Source organism: Rhineura floridana, chromosome 15 (genome assembly GCF_030035675.1).
Source record: "Rhineura floridana isolate rRhiFlo1 chromosome 15, rRhiFlo1.hap2, whole genome shotgun sequence".
Taxonomy (NCBI): Eukaryota; Metazoa; Chordata; class Lepidosauria; order Squamata; family Rhineuridae; genus Rhineura; species Rhineura floridana.
Window position 1 is genome coordinate 14,996,796 of NC_084494.1, and position 16,028 is coordinate 15,012,823.

Here is a 16,028-nt window from a genome sequence, read left to right on the forward strand (position 1 = left end):
GGCAACCCTGTTTTTCAGCTGTGCAGCCAAATCCTATACATGTTTAGTAAGGAGTAAGTCTTACAAAGTTGAATGGACCAAATGAACACAGCTTTGGACTCACAACAAAGACCAGTAGGATTCCCTCTGTTTCCAGTGTTCAAGCATGAGTGCTGTCACTTATGTAGATGAAACGGCACTGCCCAAACACAGAGAGGTATCAGCAGGCTTGGAGAAACAAAAAAAATTAGACGGGGGATTTAAGGGGGAAAGCACCGAAAGTGGGCTAAGTATACTCTGTGGCTATGGAATGCTGACTGGGTTGGGGAAGGAAAACTGGGTGGGAGGGAATGGAATGGAGTATCATGGAAGAGGACACTGAACACTTCATGCAACCTTTTGTTGCTGGTCCCATTTGTTCTCTTGCAATTTATTTATTTATTTATTACATTTATATATCATCCCATACCCAAATCGCTCTGATTTATAACACAGAAAGTAACAAAGATGGTGAAAACAACAAAGAGTCTTGCAGCACCTCAAAGACAATGTATTGTAGCATAAGTTTTTTGTGGACGACACTCCACTTCATCAGATGCTTGAAGTATTATACTGAATTGCAGGTACATATATACATGGTTGGGTGGGAGGACTGTTAAAAAAAAGTAAGATGAGGGAGAAATGAAATGCAGAAAAGTACAATGATTGTTAGGTACCAAGCAGTGGTAATTCACAAAACAGTTTTTGATGACACAGACATTCTGGCATTGGCGAGCCAATTAAAACATGTAATGTGCTAAAAATCTTTTGTCTCAGTTCAATCCACAAGTGATAGCACTGAAACTCTTTATGTATTGTAATTCAGCGTTTCACTTTGCAAGTCTCCCTTTGATGTATCTTTGCTCCAGGATGGTTACTTTAAGGTGATTTACAGAATGTCCTAGAAAGCTAAAATACTCCATCACTGGCTTCTGAATATTGCCATTTCTGATGTCAGTTTTGTGTCTGTTTATTCTTTAATGTAGAGTGACCTGTTTGCCCTATGCAGAAGGCCATTGTTGGCAGATGATGCTTATATCCTCTTGGAAGATGTGTAGGTAAATGTAACCAACATTGTTGTTGACATATTGGGTCATGTGATAGCGGTGATAAAGCAGATATGTGGATCCAGCTGACATCTTGGTGAAGTTACATTGCCCAGTAAAGGAAATGCTACATAAACCCTTATTCTCTACCTCCCCTGTCGGAGGCAGTATGCCTCTGAATGCCAGTAGATAAGAATCACAAGCAGGAAGAAATGCTGTTGCACTCGAGTTCTGCTGTGGGCTCCCTGTGCATCTGGCTGACCACTATGAATAGGATGCTGGACTAGGTGGGTCATTGCTCTGACCCAGCAGACTCTTGTGTTCTTAATGTCATTGCATGAGCCAGGCACCCCCAGCCCACGGCACATTGCTGAAGCTGTTCCGCTATTCTGTACTAAAGTACTCCACAACAGACTGCCCCACACTAATTCAAAGGTAATGAGAATGTTTCTTTGCTATAGACTAGAAAAATATATAATTGTTCTATGTAATATGGTATTGAAAGTTAAAAATGAATCAACCATGTGATATGGAAATTGTGCACTATGCCACCTGTTGACTTAGTGTTAATGTGCATGGGTTTACTTGCATGTGCATTAGAAACAAGATATAGATGGCCTCATCCAGATACTTAGGTCACATCCCTGCCATACATTTAAAGCACTATTATACCGTATGTATTACAGCCATACATTTAAAGCCCTATTATGGAGAATCTTGGGAACTATACCAGAGGTCTAGTCCTCTTGCAGCAAACACAAAAGGTAACAAATGCTCTCTTGCACCCTTTTAAAAAGTGCTATAAAAAGTCTATTTGTAAGAGATTCGCTTTCACTCTTAATTACAAGGCAAAGTATTTGCAAGAGCAGAATTCTTTGAAAGCAGCTGTTACAGTGTAATCCTATATATGTCTTCTCAGAGGTAAATCCTATGAATTTTATTAATCCTGGTTTAAATGGGTATGGGATTGCAGTCTTTCACTTTCAGGCACCACAACACCCTATTTTTTTCCCTATCTCCTTTTGTAAAACCAGCAGTCTTGTGGCACCTCAAAAGGCTCACGGCACAAGCCTCCTCAAAGAGCGTCAGTGTGGCACAGTGGTTAGAGTGCCTGACTAGGACCTGGCCGACCAGGGTTCCAATCCCGTCTCAGACATGAAGCTCACTGGGTGACCATTGGTCAGTGTCTCTCAGCCTAGCCTACCTCGCAGGCTTGTTGCGAGGATAAAACGGAGAACCATATACACCACCCTGAGCTCCTTGGAGGAAAGGTGGAATGTATATGCAATAATAAATTGTTAAAAACCCAGTTAAAATATTCACAGAGCAAACGGCCGCTGATCAGGAGGCATAATTGTAATCTAGAAAAAGGCCGCATAAAGGGGGGGAGGAACGCTCCTGTCCTGTCAGCCTCTTTCGATGCTGCTTATGCCTGAGGAGGTAGGAAAGGAGAAATCGTTTTCCGCCCTTTCTTGGATGGCCGCCCAGAAAAGGAGGAAAGGGAGTTATTGGGGGGGGGGTCTCTTTTTCCGCACGAAGCGCATGCGCAAAAGGGGGCCGATGGGTGGGCGCTGCTGCTACCGCTTCCGAACGGAAGGGCGACGCGGGGTTGCTGGGAAGCGGCGGCGGCGCATCACAGGCGTTTCTTGTTTGTTTTTCCGTGTCCGGGTCGACCCGCTCAGCCTGAGGCGACGCAGTGAGCTCCGGTGGGATACCCCAGGGACTGCCGCCAGGGAAGGGTAAGAAGAGATGGAAGGAGAGGCGCGTTGTTGTTGCCGCGCCAGAAACAAAAGAGGCGTGCCAGGAGAACGTGTGAATGGAGGCAGAGGCGGAGTAGTTGCGGGGATGGATTTTAATGTGTCATAGCAGAGGAGGGGGCGGCTCTGGCCCACTCCACCTACTTGGTATCCTTTCTCCCTTAAGGCTACAGGCCTCAGGAAGTTGTGTGAAGTCAGGATAGAAGGTAGGGCTCCTGAGCGGGTGCAGAGTGCTTTCGTCTTCGCCACGTTGAGAGAGTGGTCTGTGGAGACAGAGGGGTCGCTGCTTTAGTCTGCTCCAAACAAATAATAAAAGAAAAGGCTTGTGGTGCATCTTTAAGGCTAATTATTCTGGTGGGCTACAATCTGGCTTCTTCAAATGTATCTGATGAAGTGGACCGTAGTGCACGAAAAGCTCATGCCATCATAAAAGTGTGACAGTGCAATCCTAACCATGACTACTCAGAGAAATAAGCCCTACTGAATTCAGTGGGGACTACTACCAGGATAGCGGGGTTAGGATTGCAGGGGTTTTTCAGAGGGCTGTGCCAGATTCTTTATCCTTACTATGGAGAGTTTATTCTCTCCTCTCCCCACCCCACTCTTAACTCCTAAATTAGGGGCTTATGTGAGGAGTAGGTTTTGGATCCAGTATTTAAGCGCTAGTATTTTCTACACAAATTGCAGAAGGGTATCTGTTATACAGAGACATCTAATGCTCTTTTTTGTTCACTGCCTTCTCCCGCATTATGTCTTGTGTAAAACAGTGCTAGGGAAACTGTGACCCTCCAGGTGATCCTGGACTCCATCTCCCTTCAGACTTAGCTGACACAGCCAATAGACAGGGCTAATGGGAGTTGTAGTCTAACTGTATTTGGAGGGCCACAGGTTCCCTATCCCTGTTTTAAAGCTATTGTAACTGTAGTCCTTTGTAGCAAAAAACATTTTAACAGAAGTACTTTATGCCTGTTTACTGAACAATAGGCTTTGCTATGCTTAGTGGAATTCATTGGTTAGTAAAATGCCTTAATGGGATAATAAATATGCTATTCTTTAGGATGCCTTTGATCATTCTTTTCGTTTTTCCTCTGCTATAGATGTATGTGTGAGAGAAAGAGGTTGCTGTGATGGGAAAGGGTATATGCATTGACCAGGGATGGGTAGTGTGTATGGCTGCAAACCAATACACACTTACCTGGGAGTAAGTCCTATTAAGCCCAATGAAGCTTACTTCTGCGTAGACATGTATTGGATTGCAGCCTGTGTGTTAAGCAGCATTTGTAATAGGGGGAAGATTGACAGTAGCCAGTCCTTAGACTTTGGATTTTTCATAGGTTACTAAATATTTCCTATAGGGAGCAGACTGTTGATGCAGTTGTTACTTACCCACCCTTCACCATAAGGTCCCAGGACTGGTTACAACAATATAAAATATATATATCTGCACTACACATTTAAAGCTGTATCATACCACTTTAAACAGTCATGGCTTCCCCCAAAGAATCCTAGGAACTGTAGCTTGTTTACGGTGCTGAGAGTTGTTAGAAGACCTCTATCCTCCTCAGGCAGCTACAGTTCCCCAAGTGGTTTAACAATCAATTCTTCTTCCCAGGGAACTCTGGGAATTGTAATTCTGTGAGAGGAATAGGGGTCTTCTAACAACTCTCTGCACCCTTAAAGTACAGTTCCCAGGATTATTTGAGGGAAGCCTTGACTGTTTAAAGTGGTGTAATATGGCTTTAAATGTGTAGTGCATTTCGGGCCAATGTCAATACCTATACTTTGGCTGAAAGAGTTACTAGCCTGCCAAAGTATGCTAGCCTGCTGGGGGATGACAAAGGGGCTCTCTCCCTTCTCCAGCAACCTACTGTGTTTCTTCACATGAATGATAGGACTTTCCACTTCTGGAAGCCTGTCTGGTTCTGTGCCAGGTGCACTGGAGGGAAAGAGTCTTCCATTCCTCTACTCAGATGCTCACCTCCATAGAATTCCTTGTCGCCTATGGCTGCCAGGCTAGTGCTTAAATACAAGGCTGTTGAAAGCTGATAGTTGCATCCAATATAGTAACATCAGTTCTCAAGATACTTCAGACTCTGTCATGGAGAGGTTTGGGAGTTCCTGGAGTAGAATGATCAGGTGCTGAGGACACCACATCTCCTTTATCTTTGCTAGTTTGACTGAGGGGAATTCTGGGAGCATAACATTGTGAAATATAGACAACTATAATGTTAATTATGTATGCAATGGGGAGTTTTCACATTGCCAGGTGTTGATTTTCTTTAGCCACTCTACTATTCATACAACACAAAACCTGCTTTAGGGTGCAATCTTATATATGTCTGCTTGTAAGTAATCCCCACTGAGATCAGTGTGGCTTACTCCCAGGTAAAGGTTATAGGATTTCAGTCTTAGATCCTCATTGGGTACTCCTGGGGTTGGGGAAGAGGATTCTTGACACCTCTAATGTAGCCACTAGATGCCAATATCTTCCCAAGGCAAGGAATATAGTTCAAGGGGAGTCTGACTCATTGGATATCTTAAGGAGGTGCAATGATTTTCCCTTTTTTCAGGTATTTATGTGTTAAAGCTCATATACCCCACCTTTATGTCCTAAAACAGAGTCATATAGGCAATTGGCAGCTTTCCTAAAATTACACACACCTGAGCAACAATCAAAAACAATAAAATCAGCAAGGCAAAAAAGGCATTGAGCAACAATCATGGGCAGATGCTGTTTTATTCATAGTGAATTATTTAAAAGCACATCTAAAACAAGTTTTAAAACAGATGCCTAAAGGCACATAAAGAGATGGGGCTAGTCAGACTTCAATTCCACCACTGAGAATGCCCTGCCTCTCTTGCTCATCAGTCATACCTTATATGATGATGGGACACAGATCAGAGTCACCTCCTGAGAACCAAAAGTGTGTGGGGAGGTTTACATAGGTGGAGGTAGACCAATCAGACAGTTCTGTGATGTTAGAATGAAGAGCACATTGGGAATAACCTGTGAATCCATTCTCAGCACTTTCTTTTCATTCGTTCTTGAATTTTCTCATTTGCATGCTTGTTAGTAATATACTTTCTGGATTGTCCTGCCTCCTTTAAATAGAGTTGTCTTGTTGCCTTATCCTACCCTAGGCTAGCCTCAGCAAAGGGACTGTCTCTTTGTATTGGTTGTCATAACATTGCTGAGCATGGATTTCTTGAAAAACAAGTTTGATTCTTGGAAAAGACTTTATAGCTGGGCTTGTTTCTACTTCAGTAAACATAAGGTTGGAAGACACTTTTTTAATTAATTTTTTAAGCAAATTTAACAAGGAAGGAAGGAAAGAAAGAGTGATGGGGAAAACAACAGCTACAAAAAAAAACCCATCAGCTCACGTTAAGGATACAATAACCGTCAATATACCCATCTTAAATTAAACATATAAATCGATGTAAGCCATCTAGGTATCCAAAGAGGCATCCATACAAAATTGATGTTTATAGGAAACATGTTCAAAAGTTGGAGGGCACTTGGCGCACACAACTCTGCCAATTTTTCCACTCGCAATCAGAAACACCCCATTCCACATTCACCAATGTAAACTGAGTTAAATGTGAGGGCATTATGATTTCTTTTCAGCTGAGAAAGCAGCTGAAATGTCTTCAGCAATATATTCTGATCTCCGATATGCTGTTCCTGCTGCTGACCTTATTAAATCCCTCTTTGGCTTCTCTTTTCCTTCATTTAGCTACAGGCTCCTGAGGAGACATGCCTACGCTCAACATAAACAGCACGTGAGCTGGGAATAGATAAGCAACAACTCTGCTTAACGCCTCTGGCTGAGTGGCTTGCCAAAGAATTCCTCACTGTCATGCATGGTTATCCTTGGTTGACTGAGCCTTGATACCATTAACAGTGTGTGTCAGTCTGTTGACCTTGCTTCAGAACAGAGGAGGCTACCGGAGGCTCAGCTTGCTAAAACTTATCAGACCTGTTGCTGCCGAGGAAGTAACTTTGATGGCTTCTTTCTTCTGAAGACTATAACAAATGTAACAGAGGAATCTTGGAGTTCATTGATTAATAGTGGGAGGTCTTACTGAAACAGGTACCAATTTTCTAGTTAAACCTAAGATTCCTTTCTCTTTTCCTTGCTTACTTTCCCCTCCTTGCAGCTTGCTACAACCGGAATTCCCTTCTACCTGACTCTCAACCTTTGCTGAACTACAACTCCTATCACCCCAGCCATAGGTCATACTTGCTGGGACTGATGGGAGTTGTAGTTCAGCAACTGGAGGGCCAAAGGTTCCCCATACCTGCTTTATTGCCTGCCTTTGGACAGGGCCTGTTTTATTTATATTTTTTGTATAGCACTTAGCACTGTTAGGCATTAAAGTTATTTGTTTGCATCACAGTGCCTCTTTGCTCAAAGCTGGGAAGCTACATAACATCTGGACAATGTTTCTTTTACGATCACTTCAGATAAAAATTGTGACAGTGAGATGAGGACTAAATGTCCTCTTATGTGTGATCCCTGCTGCTTGTGTTGTATGTGTGCATATTATTAATTTTTCACAGCAAGTGTGAAAAGTATGATATGATAGTTTATCATACTCTAATCTTGTCCAGTGATGTAGTTTTTCTGGAACATTTGGAATTGATTTTTATATTATCTTAATTTTCATAGGGAACCTTTCTGATGCCCTAGAGCAGCCTTTCCCAACCAGTGTGCCTCCAGATGTTCTTGGACCACAATTCCCATCTTTCCTGACCATTGGCAATGCTGGCTGAGGCTGATGGGAGTTGTGGTCCAACAACATCTGGAGGCACACTGGTTGGGAAAGGCTGCCCTAGAGAATGATTAAATTGAGCTTGTTTATTTGTATTTAGTAGTCAGCTGCCAAGTTTGCCTAATATTTATTTGCAACTGGCATCCATTCACTGTTAATAATTAACTTATGAGACAGATTTTTTTCTGCAAAAAGATTAAGCATTGGAAAAATTTCTGCCCCACATCATTGGTCTTGTCTTCGGTGAGGCAAAGACATTCACTTTGGAAGATGGTTATGCTTTTAGGGTAGATCTCCAAAGCAAAAATGATCTAGCGTATAGTGAAATTTGGTGAATCTCCAAACCTACGTCACATATACGAGGAGATTTTTACCTTGCTTCTCTTGATTTTAGAAACTGCATAATTGGACACCATGAAAACAAGTAGCTGAAAAGGAGGAAACTGGAATATAGTTATTTTACAGAATTAAGTAGATGCTTTTCAAACATATTTTCCACCGGAAGCCTCTGGTGTTCCCCTTACTCTTTTAAAACTATAGTTTTTCCTATCTTGATCAGTAAATGGATTTTTCTTTCTATAGAGCCAATCAGATAAAAGCTGTAATAGCTACAAAAGTTTGGGTTGCTGACTTGTCCTGCATACATCTGTGGTGACATCGGCCAGCAGCTCCTCCCTCATGAGAAATGGCTGAGCTCCTCCTGGTTGCCCTGTGAGTCCCATGTTTAGAGAAGGAGATGTAAGAGAATAGGGTGCCATGAGAGGTCTTATTTCTGCAGCAGCACATACCATCTTCTTGGGGGTCTTTAATCCTCGTGTCTCAGTTTAACCAGACAAAGGGGGTCTAAATAGAAGAAAGGCCATGCATCCCTTCATCATCCCTCTATTGTAAAGAAATCTGCTGTCAGCTTCCAAATCTAACAGACTCGGACAATAAAAATGCATCTGCCTTGTTCTGTTGTGCTTCTTTTGACAGATTGTAAATGCTCAGTGTGGCATGGAATGCTTGGTAGGTTGGTTACAATAGGAGGAAGCTGAAGCTGGAGGTAAACTTTCAGAAATCTCCTAGTTTTCCTTTTAGTTCCTGAGCTGCTTGATCCATGTTTCCTAACTCAGGTTGCAATCCAGTACATGTCTACTCAGAAGTAAGCTCCATTGGGTTCAGTGGGACATTCCCAGGTAAGTGTGTACTGGATCGCAGCCTAAGTTTACCTTGTGTGTTGACAAATATAGTTAAGTTGTATCTTGATGGAAGGTGCATTTGGGTACCACTAGTTCATAATCTGCCGGAACTTTACACGGGTGGCTGACCGTTTGTTGGGCAGAAGGCTAGTATAACTCTCATCATTCAAGCAACTTTTTTATTTGAATGTTATCCTCATTCAGGAATAGCCATGTGGTGGCTTCAACAACATTTGAGGGCACCATGTTGGCTGCCACTGTCCTAATTGTAGCAATAGTTAGTCAGCGAAGTAAGTTACCTGGGGAATTTGCAAAATCAGTTGCATTAGATATTAAGCCTGTGTATGCACCTGCCAGGAATAGTTCCTGCAGAGTGCATTATGCTGTATTTTGTATGTGTGTTGGACTACATAATTGATGATATTCCTTCTGGCTCTTAAGTCTATGAGGTAGTTTAATCCAATAATACAGTTATGTAACTACTTAAGATGTAATTAAGATTCTTTGTATCACTGCTTATCTGCTGTAACTTTAATGAGACAAATGTAGAACGTGACCTTGTCTATGTTCATAACAAGCAAATAATTTTCTTCCAAGGGTGGAATACTATGAAGCTAGTGTATAATTCGTGGAACTACAGTTTTGGCCTTTGATTTACTTGTACCTCTTTGGTCTGAGATGGAAGCAGATTCAGTAAGTACAGGTCTTTTATTTTCCTGCAGTATTTAAGATCTGTAAACTTGTTTCCCAAACCTGTTCTCTGAGTATATGCCTGTTCTTGGTTTAGGCTTTTCTTCCAGAAATAATCTTCAGATCCAACTGAAAATTGATAGAATTTAATCTCCAAAATCCATTGGGTATCTTTGAAAACTGTACCTATGTAACACCTTGTTCTTGTATTCAGTGTGAACAACCAACACGAGGAAGTTACAGATTGCAAGCACAATCCTGCCTGTAAGGCAGTTTCTGGGCCTAATCAAAAAAAAAAAAAAAAAAGGCGAGGAGGTAAACAGTGTTCGTTTTTGCAGGGTTGGCCCTCAGTTTGAATGGCCGTTAGGTGGGATAGGGACAGAGTGTGTCTCCATTGCCAAGGCAAATGGGCTGATTCCCTGTTGTGTTGCATTGTGTTTGCTTAATTGTCACAGTGCAATTTGACAAAACGGGGTTTGTTAGCCTGGTTGGGTGCATCCCTCCCCCTTAGAGCAATATGATCAGAACTCAGTGATGACATTACGTAGCTAAATCTGACAGACTGTGTGGTGCTAGAGTGCCACTGCATTTACTATGTGACCCCTAACTGACAGATCACACAATGAATGAGCAAGAGGCTTTTAAAAAGGAAAAGGGGTAGTGACTGGTCAGGGCTGCAAAAATGCAAATTAGTATAGAGGAGAGTTTGGGGGAAAACATTCAGTGCAGCCCTAGTTCTACCACCCCCCCTATACAGAAGAATACAGTGTATCTGCCCCGTAGTTTGCTTTCCTCTGCTCCATGCACTGCCAGTATTCCCTGGGTGCGCATAAAAACATAAGAAAAGCCCTGCTGGATCAGGCCAGTGGCCCATCTAGTCCAGCATCCTGTTATCACGGTGGCCAGACAGATGCCTGTGGGAAACCCACAAGCAGAACCTGAGTGCAAGAGCACTCTCCTTACTTCTGCTTCCCAGCAACTGGTAGTTCAGAGGACTACTGCCTCCAAATTAAGGGGCATACTGCGTGCTGGCCATAGACCTACTAGGGTATAAGGCTTCCGGGGTGAGGCAGGTTAGCTGTGAGGAGTCTTTGAATTCCATGTAACTGCATTCCTTGAAGCAGGAAGGCAGACAGAATAGCTTCACGGGATGGAGGCAGAGAGCTCTTCTGGATTCACGAGGCCCCACCAATTAATCAGTCTTTTGCGTTGACAAGAAGTAGATGCTTGGCCTTGTCTCCTTCATGTAGTCTTGCCCACTTCTTGGGCAGTTCATATTTTAGCACTACTATTGGCCATGCCAGCTTGGGCTGATGGGAGCTGGAATACAACAGCCTCTGGAGGGTCACAGGCAGTACTGTAGTGGCAAATTCAGAAGTGCAGAGTCCGTTCATAATAGTACAGTTACACCCTCCGACAGCCAAGCCCCCTTCTAAGATTATACAACCTTCTTAGAATAATCTGATCTGTCCTTAATACTGCTTTCTCCTTCTCTCTCGCTGTCTTTCTCTCATAATTTGACTGTCCTTTCTCACTGTCAGACATATTGCTTGAATTACTTAATTCAGTGTCTACACATTTATCTACCTTCTGCTAGAGTCTTCTCAGTGGCTGACCTACCTGCTTTCACTCTGATGGGCTCCAATCAGCAAAACAGGGACAAAGAAGCAAGTTAGAAGACTCTTCTTAGTGGCTAACACCCTCCCCTTTCATGCTCTTTGGCTCATAGGACGCTGGAGACATAGGGACCCTGCTGGGACCTGGCTCCCAAAAAAGAAAGGGGTCAAAGACCCACACACACCCAGATGCTGGGCTACACCCCTGGTCACAGGTTTCTTGCCCATTTTCTAGTAAAACATTTGTAAATCAAGATATTAATTGCTCTGCTTACAATGAGAGGGGAGCCGAGTGCTCCATATTTTCCTTATTTTGATGCTGTTATTCTGTATGGTTTTGTTGCATTTAAGATCTACATGCTGAAAGGCAAAACTTGAAACAACATACTGAATTTTCTTTAATTAAATCATGCTGCCTTGATTTATAAAAACATGTTTTGCAGCCTTTGGGCATCAGTAAACTGCATGCAAAATAAACATTAAAAATTGTAATAGACAGGCTGACAGGTGGCTGAGGCCCCAGGGTACGTTGGGATATATTTATAGCACCAGCTGTTGACTGGTAAACTGAAGTTGTCTTGGCTTTAAACAAAGTGACCTTCACCAAGAAGGAAAACTTTTTGAAATAACGGATTAAAACCAGCTTTCTTGAATTGTGTCAAGGTTGACATGTCTCAATTTTTTACCATCTGTAATTGCATGTTTTGCATTCTTCAGGCCAACAAAGCACTTAGCATTAATTTGCTATAATCAGCATGGAGAAATAGGTTCCTGCGCACAGGTTTTGCTCTTAGAGGTGCGATGCATGGCAGGATAGGATGTGATCAGGGTAGACAACCTTGCAACAGTCTGCTTGTTCACATGCACAGTTGTCTATAGGGGGATGGTTTGTGTACCCTCTCCCAATAACATACTGGTACTCAGTATGTGAAGCTCACTGGGTGATGTTGGACCAGTCACTGTCTCTCAGCCTAACCTACCTCACAGGGTTGTTGTGAGGATAACATGGAGAGGAGGAGAACAATGTAGGCCACCTTGAGCTCCTTGAGGAGAGGTGGTATATAAAAGTAATAGATGATGATGATGAAAGACTTCAATCAACTGTTGGACAGGAGATGGGGCATTAGCAGAATTTGCCAGGTTCTTCCTGGTCTCATTCTGCTGGAGAGCTGATGGGGTTTGCACGAGGCTTCTGATGTGTCTTGTAATGCACTGTGACGGCAATAAACCCAGTGACAATTGCATAGCTTTCTGCTGTGCCTACTGTTCTCTGGACTTGGGTCATTCACAGTTTCACCCATGAAATGAGGGCAGGCAGTCTTTAAAACTGAACTACTGCTTCTCTATTAGATAAAAGCTTCATTAATTTTTTTGGACCCTCAGACTATCCCAATTTGGCAGAACAAACCTTATGGCTCATCACGCAGCTTTGTGAGAAGAATTGGAACAAACCTTCCTTTGAAACCGTGTCCTAGAGCATGCTTTCAGGTAAGAATACTGCATTTCAGAGGTTTTGTACACCTGTTAAAGACAGCTTTAAATGGGGAGCAGTGCTGTTCAGTCTTGCTTTTTTGGTTAAAATAGTTTGCTTTTATTGCTATATGACAAAGTATTAGAATTCTGTATGGAAAGGTAATACTTGCTATCCAACAGTGGTCTAATGTTTTTTAACCAGTTTCAATCCCATTTTTAAGGCTTTATTCTGTAATAAAATAGATGTAGCTTGTGACTTTCAGAACAAACTAGGAAGTGCAGCATGCATGCTAAATACAGTCAAGATCTTTGTGCTACCCTTTAGGATATATTGTTATACGATTTCTTGATGTGCTAGCACTCTTGTTTATAGCCTAGTCCTGTGCACGTTTTCTCAAAAATAAGTTGTCCCATTGGGTTTAATAGAAGTTACTCCCCGGTAAATGTGCAGAAGACTGCAGTCTTAGGAAATGGAGTGCAGTTCCAGAGAGAAATTTGGCTTGGTGATCTAAAACCTTGACAATCCTACCATTCGTTTTAACATTTCTAGCCTTAAGTGCTGCTTCACAAGCTGAGGTATGGATGAGCCTTGTAGGCACACAGCCTCTTCGCTCCTCCTTTCTTGTAAGCTGGCAAACAAGCCAAGAAGTCATAGGACCATGGGAAGCTGCCTTATACCAAGTCATACCATTGGTCCATCTAGCTCAGTGTTGTCCACACCGACTGGCAGTGGCATTCCATGGTTTCAGGCAGGAGTATTTCCGGGCCCCACCTGGAGATGACAGGGACTGTCCCTGGGCCTTTTTGTTTGTTGGAACTTGTTCCAAAGCTGTTAACCATAGTTTTCCCATTCGGATGAAACAGGAAATGACACTTAATGGAAGATTTAATTGGTTTGCCTGCTGGCTAATGCAAAGGAGCAAAAGGTTTATTCATATCTCTGTTTACTAAGCTGAGATACCGTCACCTGAATTGCAGCCATTGTGGAACAAAATGTGTACATTGGCTAGTCACTGTTGGAAACAGAATGCTGTGTTAGAAGGACCTTGGCATAGCTAGCAAGAGGATGCTCACTTTCTTATACTGATAGTTTAGGGTTAGGTTAATTAGTTCTAGCTTATATACTGTTTTTCCATGGTGGACTGCGTCCAAGATAGGTCACAGTAAACAAAAAATATCAAAATACATCATTTATATTGGTCATAGTGTGAAAATTACATGAAACCAGAAAGGAAATCCCAACATTCTCATTATTTTGAAAACCAAAAATAAGATCTTAACTTTTGGGCTTCTGGGGAGTTAGTTATATGAAAACCTGTTAATCATCCTAGAAACTTACAAATCAGGTAGTGCAAGTGTTGTAGCCTTCTCAGGCTTTGGGAATTGGGAGTTAGCATGTTTTCTCTGTACACAAGCCAGAGCGCTTACCCTGGGACGCCTAGTTTCAAAGACGGCAGGTAGAGCTACATGGTGATCCTCTTCTGCATGAGGCTGCTGATAGATAGCATTAATTTCTCCAGCTGCTGAGAAGCTTGCAGGGAAGGCAGACAATTATTCCATGTTAGAGTAACTCATTGCCTCGTCTGCTTCTCACTACTTGCACCACTGTAGACTTCGGCTGCCATCGGTCACTTTTCCATCTCTGCGTAACACAGAGATGCTTGTAGGACTGGATATAAGTATTGAAGCAAGTACACAGTGTATTATCTTTGGCGGTCATGAACTTGTGAACAATCTGTAATTGCTCACTTAGATTTGGCTGTCTTTTGTCTAGTGAATAAACACCTCTAATCCCACATAACACCTCAGAAGAGCTGGCCATGTCCTATCCAGCATATTTATGCAAAATAGCTGCAGTCTCTAAGGCTCTTTAGCATGTCTGTCAGATCTTAATGACCTGCCCACACATCATTCCCTCTAATAGTGAAATCAGTGTTGCTGTGCTGGCAGAATTGGAGCCAGAGCAGGATCACCGAGGGGAGGAAAGGGGGAGGCATCAGCAAGCTCAGGGTGAAGCCAAAGAAAAGAAAGAGAAAAAGGCAAAAGGGATCATCAAACCCTCCTGTTGCCCCCAACACTCCCAACAAAATAGCCCAATGAAGCTAAGTGGACAACAGGAGCCAAGGAGCGTTGAGTGTCATTGGGGGGGGGAGAATCAAAAACTGAGCGGGAGGGGAATCAGTTGGGTTGCTTGAGTGCCTAACCACTTATAGTATCCTTGGGGAGGTCATGGCTGGCTGGCTGGAATCCTAAACAAGGTAACACCTATTAGGGGATAAGGATATATTGCAACATTTTGTTGCAGGCCCTTCTTGTCTCCTTAATTCACAGGAAGCTGGTTTGCAAGAAACAAAAAGCAAGGGTGGATAGCATCTACTAGCAGCAGAAAGGAAAAGGGGGGGAATACTTTTTACAAGCTATATTTCTCGGCATCTTGGGGTTCCCCCCCTTTTTTCCTTTCTGTTGCAAGATAAAGCCAACAACTGATCTGAACGTGTTTATAGAACCACAAGATAATGCTAATTTCTTTTCCTTTCTCTCCCTCAGGAATTACCAAATGTGTCAGATCTTTATTTAAATGACATGCCCCCTGTCCCAACTCTGGCAGATGTATCATGGATAGCTTCAGATGATGAAGAAACGTACGCTAGAGTCAGGTACATCCTTTCTCCTGTTCTTATCCCTACTGGCTTCTCTTTTTCCATTCTTGGTAGTCAGTTGCTGAAAATGATACACTCTTGAGATGGCTTCCTATCTTTATTTTTCTTTTAACAGGCATTTCTTAGGTGTGGAGACAGGGGTGCCATTTCAGGTTGTGGGGTTAAGATTTATAGCAAGGCTGAAAAGCCTACTCTTGGATCAATATTAGAATTGTGAGTTTTAAAACTGTATTATGAGCAGGTGTTGCTTTTTCATATATCTTAGTAATGAGAAAGAGAAGTGATCCATACCTGAGGAACACTCTTTTTTTTTTAAAAAAAATAAAAATTAGATATTGCAAAACAACCAAAACTATGGGGTATAAAAACAGGAAATTAAACATATCTTGACTGTGTCCACCATTCTGTGACAAATGTGTCCTTTTGTTTTCTCTTTTGCAATCCTTATCTTTGTGTAAGTTTTTCTATTAATGCTAACTGCCAAATTTTATTGTACCACAAGATGATGGAGATGCCCTTCAAGTCCTTCCAAAGTCGAGCAACAAGAGATAAGACTGCAACTAACATAAAACTAATTAACTGCTTGCCCTTTAGGGCCAAATCTTTATGCAGAAACAAATTTAGTAGAGCTAGTTTGGGAGTTCTATATAATTTTTGATTCATCTTTTCCATTTCTGAAAACACTGAGTCCCTGAACTTAATAACTTCACTACACATCTACAACATTATAGGTGAAAGAGCCTTTCTCTGTGCAACCCCTCCAGCAGAGAGGGGAGGCACTCTTAGCAATACAGGATAATTTTACAAGGGT

At 42.3% G+C, this 16,028-nt stretch overlaps 1 protein-coding gene across 6 annotated transcripts in view; it reads left to right on the top strand.

The window, feature by feature from the left end:
- The first annotated feature begins 2,409 nt into the window (after positions 1–2,409).
- The window catches only part of MTFR1L (mitochondrial fission regulator 1 like), a 28,280-nt gene continuing 14,661 nt past the window's right edge, over positions 2,410–16,028 (top strand). For 2 of the 6 annotated variants that reach the window (XM_061597319.1, XM_061597318.1), the window contains exons 1-5: positions 2,638–2,803; positions 6,559–6,915; positions 9,376–9,471; positions 12,468–12,572; positions 15,105–15,214. In XM_061597319.1, the coding sequence (XP_061453303.1) occupies positions 9,457–9,471; positions 12,468–12,572; positions 15,105–15,214 (230 nt within the window). In that variant the 5' untranslated portion in view covers positions 2,638–2,803; positions 6,559–6,915; positions 9,376–9,456. Of the gene's footprint in view, positions 2,505–2,637; positions 2,804–6,558; positions 6,916–8,206; positions 8,309–8,572; positions 8,643–9,375; positions 9,472–12,467; positions 12,573–15,104; positions 15,215–16,028 lie in introns of those variants that run through there. The other 4 variants (XM_061597316.1, XM_061597315.1, XM_061597314.1 and 1 more) reach the window with 4 other exon arrangements.